The following is a 12,650-nucleotide window of genomic DNA, read 5'->3' as shown; positions in this document are numbered from 1 at the left end:
CATTTCCAGGGCTGGGAAAGTCTTGAAAAAATATGTTTTGCCTTCAGTGTATGGAAAAAATTTGATTTGGAATTCAATATATAAAAAGATCCTTAATCAGTACCACTTTACAAAGACCTTAAAGCCTTTAAAAAGCAAACAATCCAAAAAGGGAAAAATGGTGAAAATGAACATTGATATTAGGAAATCTCTTTCATCAGTGGTGTTGCAGAGAAATGATTTTGTTCACATTAGCTTTGTTGTTGTAGGGGAAATTTTCATCCTAGTCCGGAGGAAGTTTGAAAAAAAGTATGGAATAATGTTTTGTTAAAGCTATGGAAACTCTGCTCTTGGTCACTGAATATACATCAGTTGGAAATGGAACGTGTGTGACAGACTCAGATGCTGAGTTGTCGTTAGCCCTTACTTCTGGGTTCCAATCAGGGTCCATGGGTTTGATCCCAGGTTTTATCTGCTTGGTTAACCCTTTAACTCACTCAGTACGGCCAGTCCTCTCTTCTCCTCTACACAGACCCCTCGGATGTCCAGTGGGTGTCTGAATGACCCAACCTTTAGCTTCCGTTGTCAGAACTGTGGTATTCTTTGTCAACATTCACGTCTTCAGTATAAGAGCCTTCCGCTTGCAATATGTTGATGATGGTAATTGGGGTGAAACGCTGTTAACGTCGTCTCTTTCGCCATTCGTATGGAAAGAGTTAACTCCCAGGACTATCTGCAAACACTTTTATGCAATATTTCAAATCACACATGCACACACACAGGCACACACGCACGCACGCACGCACGCACACTATCTGTCTCTGTCTCTGTCTCTGTCTCTCTCTCTCTCTCTCTCTCTCTCTCTATATATATATATATATATATATTAGTTTGAAGCCTTAATTTGGGGTTCGTGCATGCTGCGTATGTTCCTGTTTCTACAAACCATCAAATGCTGATATGGATAAGAGGGTCTTCAACTTGCACATTTATCTTCTGCTCGTGAATACACACAAAGGGGGTTTTCAGGCACTAGCATGTTTGTCTGCATGTCTGTGGATTTGGAAGATCAGAAAGAATCTTCACACTTAACCCACCAGGTGCTGTGACCAGGAGACAATGCCAGGACACTCAGATTGAAAGTCCTGTGCTTTGACCACTCAGCTGTTGCATCCATCTGGTGATACCTCCTGAAGAAAACAGTTGTGGACTGTGCAGCAGTAGCGTGGTGGTAATTTGCCCAACTAGGAATCAAGTGTCCACATGTTCAAGCCTCATGTATGGACCAGGGTTTTTACCCACCCCACCCCCCACCCCCACCCCAACAATACGGTGACAGAATGATTGTTACTGTAAAAATTCTGTTGAAAAATCCACTTTGATGATAAAATCAAGTACACTTGCAAACAGGAAAACAGAAAAGAGAAGAACAATGTGTGATGCTGCACTGTAGCGACATAGGGGAGAGCAGGCTGAATTTTACACAGAGAAATCCATTGCAACAAAAAGTAATACAATACAATACAGTGCAGTGCAGTCATGTTTTGCCTTTCTCTTCCCATAGCTGACCATGGACAAACCGATAAGCGACCTCTCTCGAGTCTTCGCCTGCGGGCAGTCGGTGGTGGTGAAGGTCATTGAGGTCAATGAGGACAAAGGCCGCTTCCTGTGCAGTCTGCGCCTGTGTGACTGTTACCATGATGACCCCAAGGTCAGCATTGAGATGCTGGAGACGTATCTGAACGAGCGAGACAGTTACCTGGATGGTGTGCTGAACCAGAAAGGTGAGGGGTCATGTTTGGATTTGGTTATCTGGATATTCTGAGGTTACACACATGTGTTTTTCTTTTGTTTCTGTTGTTGTTTCTGTTCGCTTGAAAAGGTAATTCCGCAGCAGCAACAACAGCAAGAACAACAAAGAAAAATGTGTGACTGTGAATGAAAGGTTTAGTCTTTATGGAACATTTTGCAGTAATCATGATATGAAACCTTATCTGTCGTTAATTGATCAATATCTCAGGTGTATTACAACAAGATTCAGACTCAGTATAACTGATTTGGCTGTCCATCGTTTAAGGTACAGATCATATATGGAATCTGATTTATTGTGTCCATTATGCAAGAAATCAAAAGAAGATGAAGTACATTTTGTCTTTTGTTGTGAAGCACTTCATAATGTTAGAGAAAGACTCCTGTGTGTCTAGGTTGAGTTTATTGTTGTCAAGCACTGATGTCATGGTTGTTTGTAATTGATCTCTGTACCTGTACAAGGCTTTTAAGTTCAGAGAAATAGCTACTTCCAGATCTGTTCTATTACTGTTAATTAATGGTTAGTTTTTGTTCTTGATTTGATTATTATATGTTTCGCACTTTATGTTGTGTATATTAGGAATTGTTCACACACCCCTTCATTAGGGGACACGGTCTTTACTGAATATTTATCCGTATCCCTCCTCACACACTCTCTACCCCTTCCTCTCTCTCTCTCCCTTCTCTCTTCCCCTGTCTCTTTCTTTTTCTTCTTTCTCCTCATTCCTTTCTTTCTCCCTCCTCTCTCTCTCACTCTCACTGTCCCTCCCTCCCTCTCTCTCTGTCCTCTGTATGTGTTGATGTGTGACCTGTGTGATTTGATAGTCTCTCTCTCTCTCTCTCTACTTGTGTGTGTCTGTGTGAGTGTTTTGCCATTGCTTTTTTTTTCCCACTTTTCCTTTTTTGCCCTTGAGGGCTGGATGTAAAAAAGCAGCTGTGCTTACTCCATTACCCTCATGAAATAAAAATTTGTTTCGTTTCGCCCCACCCCCACCCCCACCCCCACACCCCCCCCTCTCTCTCTCTCTCTCTTCTCTCTTCCCCTGTCTCTCTCCTCATTCCTTTCTCCCTCCTCTCTCTCACTGACCCTCCCTCCCTCTCTCTCTGTCTTCTGTCCATGTTGATGTGTGACCTGTGTGATTTGATAGTCTCTCCCCCCCATCCCCCTCTCTCTCTCCACCTTCTCTCTTCCCCTGTCTCTCTCTTTTTCTCCTTTCTCCTCATTCCGTTCTCCCTCCTCTCTCTCTCTCTCACTGACCCTCCCTCCCTCTCTCTCTCTGTCTTTTGTACATGTTGATGTCTGACCTGTGTGATTTGATAGTCTCTCCCCTCCCACCCCCCACACCCCTCTCTCTCTCCACCTTCTCTCTTCCCCTGCCTCTCTCTTTCTCCTGTCTTTCTCCTCATTCCTTTCTTTCTCCCTCCTCTCTCTCACTCTCACTGTCCCTCCCTCCCTCTTTCTACGTCTTCTGTATCAGTGTATGTGTTGATGTGTGACCTGTGTGATTTGATAGTATCTCTCTCCCCCCTCTCTCTCTCTCTCTCTCTCTCTCTCTCTCTCTCCCCCCCCCCCCCTCTCTCTCTCTCTCTCTTTCTCTCTCTCTCTCCTCTCTCTCTCTCTCTCTCTCCCCTCCATGTGTTGATGTGTGAGTTGTGTTGTGACAGGGGAGGGTCTGGCAATGGGCTGTCTGGTGAAGGTGACGGTCAAGGCACAGACGGATGATGGATATATCTGTGACACGCCCTACGGCATGCCTGCCATCATCACCCGTCGTCACAGTGGGGGTGAGTTTTGGGGCCAGGAGGCGGGGGGGGGAGTGGGGGGGGGGTGGAGATTATTTAGCTCTTGGTTTAATTACGCATACTTTTGGCCGGCCTTCCCAAATACCTGTTAGACAGACTCCAACGAATTCAGAATAACGCTGCCAGACTCATTTGCAGAGCTTCTAAATTTGACCATGTTTCTCCTCTCCTTCAGTCTCTCCACTGGTTGCCTGTTTCTGATCGAATAGACTATAAGCTATCCACTCTGACCTTTTCTGCAGTCAACGGATCTGGCCCCAAGTATCTTTCTGAACTCATCCACATCTATACCCTGTCTCGCCAGCTCCGTTCTTCCTCTGATACTCGACTTCTCAGGATACCTCACGTCAGAAGTAAGACCTATGGACACAGATCGTTTTCTTTTCAATCGCCAAAGACGTGGAACAAGCTCCCTGATAACCTCCGTCATTCTGATTCCCTCGCATCTTTTAAATCTCGTCTCAAAACTCACCTTTTCCCTCAGCAATAAGTTCAATTGTGGCAGGTCCACAACTACATGCATGTATATGAATGTGTATTGTGTGTGCGTGTGTTTATGTAAGTTTGTGCCGGCCTGTGTGTGCGTATGTGTTAGGGTAGCTGTTAGATACACATGTATGTTAAAATGTATGTATGCAGCGTGTGTGTGCGTGCGTGCGTGCGTGCGTGCGTGCATGTGTGTGTGTGTGTGTGTGTGTGTGTGTGTGGTCACATTTTGGTGTGTGTATGTAACATAGATATAATGTTTTATGTTATCAAAAGCGTTTTTGTAAAGCACCTAGAGCAGATTTCTGGATAGTGTGCTATATAAGTATCCATTATTATTATTATTATTACTGAACAGTGACCCACTGGTGCAGACTCGGGCAGGGGTCTGATTCCCTGTCCTGTACCAACTGCTACCAATGTGCCCAAGTGGAGAAATTACAAGTAGCTGCAGCTGGTAGTCCCCCTTAAGTATATCATCTCCCTTCTGTTTGCATATGCAGCACCCTCTTTTTATGGCAGACACCTTTGTTTCCTGACCATGTGCCTTTCAGCGGCTAAGGGTTTTTTTTTCCATTTTTGCATTTTATTCCTTTCTGTTTTTTCATTAACTCTCTATTGTTGTATGTTAACATGTCTTCCAACATGACACAAGGTTATCTCACTCGTTTGTCATCTGAAAGAAAAGTTCACATGTCGCCATGTTTTCAGAAGCAGATTTGCCGGTGGGCGGGGAAGTGGAGGGTGTGGTTCTACACGTGGCCATCGACCAATCAAACTGCTGCCTGGAGGTGAGCGCTGACAGGACCCTGGTGCGCACTGTGTCGCGCCGCAAGGAGAAGACAACCATGGACCGGGCGCGCCAGGGGCAGACGATCAAGGGGGAGGTGGTGATGATGAAGGAGGACTTTGTGGTGGTGCTGCTGAAACAGCACGCTGTGGGAACGCTGGCTCTGATGCCACGGCGGCAGGTGAGGGGACTGGGGGTGTTTGTGGTGTGCTGTGTTAGGAGGAAGGTGGCAGAGTGGTTAACATGTTCATCTGCCAATACACAGTCCATGAGGGTCTGGTTTCAAATAGTGGAGTGATGGCCTAGAGGTAACGCGTCCGCCTAGGAAGCGAGAGAATCTGAGTACGCTGGTTCGAATCACGGCTCGGCCGCCGATATTTTCTCCCCCTCCACTAGACCTTGAGTGGTGGTCTGGACGCTGGTCATTCGGATGAGACGATAAACCGAGGTCCCGTGTGCAGCATGCACTTAGCACATGTAAAAGAACCCATGGCAACAAAAGGGTTGTTCCTGGCAAAATTCTGTAGAAAAATCCACTTCAATAGGAAAAACAAATCAAACTGCATGCAGGAAAAAATGCAAAAAAATGGGTGGCACTGTAGTGTAGCGACACGCTCTCCCCGGGGAGAGCAGCCCGAATTTCACACAGAGAAATCTGTTGTGATAAAAAGAAATACAAATACAAATACAAATCCCGCTCTTCTGCGTTCTGCCAAGTTTGACTCAAAAATCAAACTGAGCGTCTTGAGAGATAATAAACCGAGGTCCCATGTGCAGCACGCACTTGGCGCACTGAAAAAGAACCAATGGCAACGAGAGTGTTGTCCTCTGGCAAAATTCTGTTGAAAAAATCCACTCTGATATGTACATAAATATATGTGCATGTCCTCAAGCCCGGACTAAACATGTTTGGTTATGCTGCTGGTCAGGCATATACCTAACTGATGTGGTGTAGCGTATATGGAATTGTCTGGACGCAGTGACACCTCCTTGAGAAACTGAAACTGAAACTACGTAACAAGGTGTAGTTTTGACGAATATGTGCTTGTGGTATACTGTGCTGTGTACCAGTGTGTAGTTTTGTGCTCATGGTATGTGTGCCACATGCCAGGTTGTAGTTCTGTGCTTGTGGTATGCTGTGCCATATACCAGTTGTTTTGTTCACCTGGTATGTGTTATATGTAGCAGGCTGTAGTTTTCTGTGTGTTGTAGTTACGTGTTTGTGGTATGCTGTGCCATGTCCCAGTGTGTCGTTTTGTTCGTGTGGTGTGTGTAATATGTAGCAGGCTGTAGTTCTGTGCTTGTGGTAGTTATGTGTTCGTTGTATGCTGTGCCATGTACCAGTTGTTGTTTTGTTTGCCTGGTATGTGTTATATATAGCAGGCTGTAGTTCTGTGCTTGTGGTGGTTATGTTTGTGGTATGCTGTGCCATGTCCCAGTGTGTCGTTTTGTTCGTGTGGTGTGTGTAATATGTAGCAGGCTGGAGTTATGTGCTTGTGGTAGTTATGTGTTCGTTGTATGCAGTGCCATGTACCAGTTGTTTTGTTTGCCTGGTATGTGTTATATATAGCAGGCTGTAGTTCTGTGCTTGTGGTATTTATGTTTGTGGTATGCTGTGTTATGTACCAGTGTGTCATTTTGTTCACCTGGTATTTGTTATAGGTAGCAGGCTGTAGTTCTGTGCTTGTGGTAGTTATGTGTAGTTGTATGTTTGTGGTATGCTGTGCCATGTACCAGCCTGTTGCTCTGCGTTGTGTATTTGTGCTGTGCTTTGGTGTGTGCCAGGATGTCTTGTGGTAAGTTCTTGTTGTATGCTGTTCTGTGTACCTGGATGTCATGTGGTGTGTGCTTGTGGTATGCTGTGCTGTGTACCTGGATGTCATGTGGTGTGTGCTTGTGGTATGCTGTGCTATGTACCTGGATGTCATGTGGTGTGTGCTTGTGGTATGCTGTGCTGTGTACCTGGATGTCGTGTGGTGTGTGCTTGTGGTAAGCTTTGCTGTGTACCTGGATGTCGTGTGGTGTGTGCTTGTGGTAAGGTGTGCTGTGTACCTGGATGTCGTGTGGTGTGTGCTTGTGGTATGCTGTGCTGTGTACCGGGATGTCGTGTGGTGTGTGCTTGTGGTAAGCTTTGCTGTGTACCTGGGAGTTGTGTGGTGCTTGTGGTAAGGTGTGCTGTGTACCTGGGTGCAGTTTTGTGTTGTATGTGTGTGGTATGCAACGTGGGAGGAATTCTGTTTAGCGTCACATGATACTGGTGACTGCAGACTTCTGGTTAAATTATTTATGATTGATTTTCACATTTTGTTGTAATCACTTAAAGGTAGGAGAGGTTGTTTAGTTGTGTGGTGCATTAGCAGAAACATGATAGATTGACAGTTGAATCAAAGATGAATGTTGAAATAGAAGTACAATTGAAAAAAAAAATGCTTTATGAACTTTGCAAAAGGAAAGATTGTGTTTGGTTGTGAGTGGTGGGCGTAGGAGTAATGCCACTGAAATGGCACAGTTGATAAAGCAGCAAAAATAAGATGATAAAAAAAAAGTGGCAGTAAAGGCAGTGGGACTGAGCATATGTTTCCTTTTGATATCAACAAAGGGTTGAAGTGATGCTGAAGGACAAGCCATACTATGTTTCAGCACCTGAACGACGTCCTGGCTCTTTCCACTGTGAACCTGGCCATTGGAGAGGAGGTCAAGGTCACCATCCAGAAGTGGGTGTTGGATCTCTCAGTGTCTCACACACACACACACACACACACACATATGCACGCACACATATGTATACACACACATGCACACACACACACAAGCAAATGCACACAACACACACATGCACAACATACTCGGTCACGCACCCACACCATACACACTCACACACAAAACATGTGCTCACATATGCATGCTCGCGCATACACATATGCAAAATACACACAATGTATGCACAACACAATCCATGCACCCATACACAAACTGTTTTTCTTCAGCTTTTCTCACCCTTCAAAAAAACACAAAAAATGTGTACAAGTGACTGTCTGCATGTATGACTCTGTGTGTGTGTGTGTGTGTGTGTGTTTCTGTGTGTGACTTCCTCAGTTTTTCTCACCATTGAAAAATACAAACAGAGCAGTGACTAAAGTGTGTTTTTGTGTATTTTGATGTGTACAAGAGACTCGGTTACATGTGTGACTGTGTGTGTATGTGTGTGTGTGTGATTTCCTCAGCTTTTCTCACCCTTCAAAAATACAAACAGAGCAGTGAATAAAGCTTGGTTTCTGTGAATCATGATGTGTACAAGTGACTGCCAACATGTGTGACTGTGTGTGTGTGTGTGTTTGTATGTGTATGTGTGTGTGTGACTTCCTCACCTTTTCTCACCCTTCAAAAATATGGAATAGTGAATAAAGCGTGGTTTTGCGTATCATGACATGTACAAATGACTCTCTGTGTGTGTATGATAGTCAGTCATGTTCGACTATGACCATCAGAACAGCAGAGGAGGTAACTGCTGTCCCGACTATCAGGGCTGGAATTTGATTATAGTGGAGAGTGTCTTGCCCAGGTTACATCCCCACTCTCTCGGCCAAGAGGGCTTTAGGACAGTCGGCATTGGGATGGTTCCCAAAGGCCTGCTAGCCCCCATGGCTGCAGCTCAAAGAGCCAGTGCAATTTTGCCTCTTAGTTTGAGAGTCATAGTCCTTCACAAAAGACTAAGCAGAAGATGAGTTTCCATTGCAATAGAGAAACCATTGATGATACAGCTCTCACTTTGCTCTTGGCCCAACTGTAAACTTACGACTCTCTATATGTGTGTGCGTGTGTGTGTGAGGACAGGTGTGAAGGGGACAGAGTGTTGGTGGTGCTGGCTTCACTGGTGAAAGAGGAACAGGCTTACCCCAGGCATGAACTGCGTCTGGGACAGACAGTGTCCGCACGGTCAGTCTTCTTTTGTTTTTTGTTGTTGTGTTTTTTTTATTTACCATGAAGGTTCTGTTCCCTTGATTTATAATATTTCACAGACCATTATGTAGAATTTTCACTCCCATCGAATATGACTTATGTTCAAGTAAATAAGTACTGATTTATTTCACAGTGACCATTACATATGATTTTCACACACATCGAATATGACTATGTTCAAGTAAATAAGTATTGATGTATTTATATGCCATATGTTTGTTTGTTGTTGTTGTTGTTTTTATCTTTTTCTTAGGTGCTTGACAGGTTTTTGATATATATCTGATTTTATGTAAATATGTAATTGTTATCTGAAATCCCTCCCACTCTCTATTCCCCCTTGGCTTATATTTTTATTTACTTTTTGTTTTACAAGTGTGGTGTTTGGATTGGGTGTGTTTCAGTCTTGGATTGTATGCAGTGGTGTGGGGTTTTTTTCAACATTGGTGCAATAAAACCTCTTTATCTCATTATCTTTGTTCATTATCATACATTTTCTAGTAGTGTCTCTTTATTCTGAAACAAAGTTTCTAAGAATACATGCTATCTTAAAACATATCAATTCTGTTACTAAGTGGATAAATAAAATGTTTTATTACTTTCTCATGTTGTGACGTAGTAATTTTTCGTAAAAAAAAATCCGTCATGTTGTCATTCTCTTATTCTCTGAGAAAAAGAATCAAGATTGCAGTTTCAAACTCTGTAAAATAAGAGAATATGATGGTTGCTGTTGTTTCCCTGCATTTCATTATCGAGCAGACGAACATTGTGAAAAAAAGAAATCAAGACGTGCATTGAGCTGGGAAATGAAACATTGCTTGTGTATTGTGAACTGCTGTTGGATGAATTGGCATTTAGCTTTTTACTTTCCCACCAGTCTTCTCGATTCAAATTGAGGATGACTTCAATACATGTAGAGCATTTCGCAGTAAGAAATCATTCACATCAGTTAGCATGCCGCTGAAAGGAGCTGCCGAATGTTGAGAAAGAAGAAGTGAGTCAGAATAGTTGCAATCTCTTCCATTCAGTACACACCTAGAGAGTCCAAATCTGAGAGATTTCTTCAGTGTTTATGAACAATTGATGCATTTATATCATTGATGTTGTGCAAGAGTGTGACCTTTTCGAGTAAAATTGAGATTCAATCAAAATAAATAGATGAAGTGTATTTTTACAGTCATGACCATTTTTATTTTGTCATTTAAACAGGTGAAATAAACAGGTCTGCACATTATGCTTAGCATGTAACTACAGGAAATTTTAGAGACATTTTGCAACTTTGAAGATTTGGACTACCACAGAGGAAAGTGCTTTCATAAAACAATGGTATTAGACCAACACAAGTGATAATGACGCTGCAGATCTGATTCCAGCTGCATTACTTTGCTTTTGTTTGCTCTTTTTCCTTTGTACTATTTGGACCATAATGTGGACATTGACTATCAGTGGTAGTCCACATAAAACCAATATGTCGGCGTTGCAGAATAAAGTTTAGTAATGACTATATTGTATTTTCCAGGTTCAACATGACAACAAACACTAGCACATAGTCTCTACATACATGGGGTGTCCTGATGGGGTGGGAATTAGGGGGTGTTTTTCCTGACCCATTAATTTTTAAATTAGAATGACCTTTTGATTTTGTGGTGAACTGGTCAAATGATCCACGGTGTCCTGAACCAAACCTAAACTCTGTGTGTGTGTGTTCCTTCTTTGTCAGTGCATTAATATGTCTTTTTCTGTCTTCATCTGTCTGTCTCTCCTTTTTGTGTGTGTGTGAGTGTCTCCCTCTCTCTGTGTCACTCCCATTCTCCCTCCCTCCCTCCATCTCTCTCCCTCTCCCCTCTTTTCCTCCCTCACTCCCTGTCTCTGCAAGCCTTTCTCCTACTTCTCTGCCTTTCTCTGCCGCCACTCTCACCATTTCTTCCTCCATTCATTTCCCCTTTCTTCTTTTGTTTTATGGCTTCTCCTGTATTATGACATATTTTTTTAATAATGATAAAAATGCAGGTTGTGTTCAAAGCTTTCTGGTTATTGATAAAGCCATGTGTGTGTGTATTTGCGTGTGAACAGTGTTCACTCCATTCTGCCGGGACAAATGAACATCAAGATTGGCAACGTGAGCGGTCGTGTGCATGTGACCGAGGTGGTGGATGAAGTGGAAAATGTAAGTATATATGTATGTGTAATTGTGCGTGTGTGAGGTGTGCGTGTCAGTGTGTGTTTGTGTGAATGTGCAAGTGGATGACTTAAATGCGAGCAGATGAAAAACAAGGTAAGAAAACTGTTTTAACAACACATACTTAACCACTAGTGCAGACTCCGACAGGGGTCTCTTTCCTGCCGAAAAAATTTCCTTTCAACTCTTGAACATAGTCAGGATTTCAGAGGACACTGGGTAGGCCAGAATTCTGAGTTGGCTTATTCTATGCAGTATTCTGAGCTGGAGGGTTGCTTATTGTTCTTCTGTCCCGTTTAGCACAACATATGTACCGCCTTTTTCAGTCTTTCAGGCACCCCTGGACATAAAGCGCACTCTTTTGAATTTCGGAAAAAAGTGACTTTGGATCTAGCAACCCATGGCTGAACAAAACTGAGTGTTTTCACCAACTTTCAACACAGTATTTATTTATTTTATTTTTTGCATTTATATGAAGCAAAGAAAAAGAACAGGATGATATACTTCTTTCACCCATGAATTGGATTTATCATTATTGCTTTAGAAATTGAACTTACAGAGTCCAATTTAGAACATTGGCAAACCTCCTCTGACATGTTAGCATTCAAGGTGAAGGTCACAGCACAACTTTTCAATTCTGCTGAAGGCCTGAGTGTGTCAGCTGTTTTGTTTTCATTTGTCTTGATGATGGCCGCTTTTTTTTTTTTTTTAACTTTCAGCGATACTTCAGTAGTGTTCAGTTGAACTGCAAAATTGATCACTTTCCATTGAAACAACAAATTGTAGGATGCATGCTTTGTTTTCAGCACAATGCAGACTGGTCATGAATATCTCTACTCACTAAAGCATGAAAAAAAATCAAACAGACTGTGAGAAGAGTGGTACGCCCAAAGTGAAGTATATGGATTCAGCAGAAGTGACCCATGAAATTAGTGATTGGCTGGAACTGCATCTTTGCTTTCACATTAACAGATTTAACAGGGAGACATTGGTTGGTTGAAGTAATGAAGATCTTTTTACTGATCGAAGAAATGATGTGTGTCATTGTAGCCCATGTCTCCTTTTGTTTTTTTTGTTGGTTTTTTTTGTTGTTGTTGTTGTTAGGCTTTTTTCCTTTCCACCATATAATGGAGATCAGAAGCTGATTGGAAGTGTTTTGTTTTCAGGGCATCTTCCCTTTCAGCAAGTATGCCAAAGGTCAGGAGGTCAAGGTCAAGATTATTGGATTCAGACACAACAAATCCTTTAAGTAAGTAGGGTGTGGGTGTGTGATCTGTTGTTGATTTGTCACTGTGTGTGTAAATGCGGTGGGTTTTTGTTTTTTTTTATTCATGTTTGTGTGTGTATGTGTGCGTGTGTGTATGTTGTGGGGAAAGTGTACATGTTTGTTTCTAAATGTGTATATGTATGTGTTGGTAGCTAAATGTGTGTGTGTGTTTGTATCTACATGTGTGTGTGTTTTAATCTGTGTGTTTGTGAATGTATGTGTTTGTATCTATATGTGTATGTGTGTGTATTCACTTGAAGAAAGCACAGTTGATTACTAGACTATCAATAATCATGTGTTGGATTTGTTTTCTCTCAGGATCTTAATGTGTATGTGTGCGCGTGCACTTGAAGTTGAAAGCACACTTTATGCCAGACTAT

The 12,650-nt window shown here is 42.6% G+C and overlaps 1 protein-coding gene across 1 annotated transcript in view; it reads left to right on the top strand.

Moving 5' to 3' along the window:
- Window positions 1–12,650, top strand: part of LOC143275597 (protein RRP5 homolog) — a 59,623-nt gene that overhangs the window by 20,647 nt on the left and 26,326 nt on the right. Inside the window, exons 21-27 of the mRNA XM_076579822.1 lie at window positions 1,544–1,763; window positions 3,454–3,573; window positions 4,789–5,048; window positions 7,508–7,581; window positions 8,702–8,803; window positions 10,898–10,991; window positions 12,170–12,252. Coding sequence (XP_076435937.1) covers window positions 1,544–1,763; window positions 3,454–3,573; window positions 4,789–5,048; window positions 7,508–7,581; window positions 8,702–8,803; window positions 10,898–10,991; window positions 12,170–12,252 — 953 coding nt within the window. The remainder of the gene's footprint in view (window positions 1–1,543; window positions 1,764–3,453; window positions 3,574–4,788; window positions 5,049–7,507; window positions 7,582–8,701; window positions 8,804–10,897; window positions 10,992–12,169; window positions 12,253–12,650) is intronic.

The sequence above is a fragment of the Babylonia areolata genome, chromosome 2 (assembly GCF_041734735.1).
Source record: "Babylonia areolata isolate BAREFJ2019XMU chromosome 2, ASM4173473v1, whole genome shotgun sequence".
NCBI lineage: Eukaryota > Metazoa > Mollusca > Gastropoda > Neogastropoda > Buccinidae > Babylonia > Babylonia areolata.
This window is presented reverse-complemented; position numbering and strand designations above follow the sequence as displayed.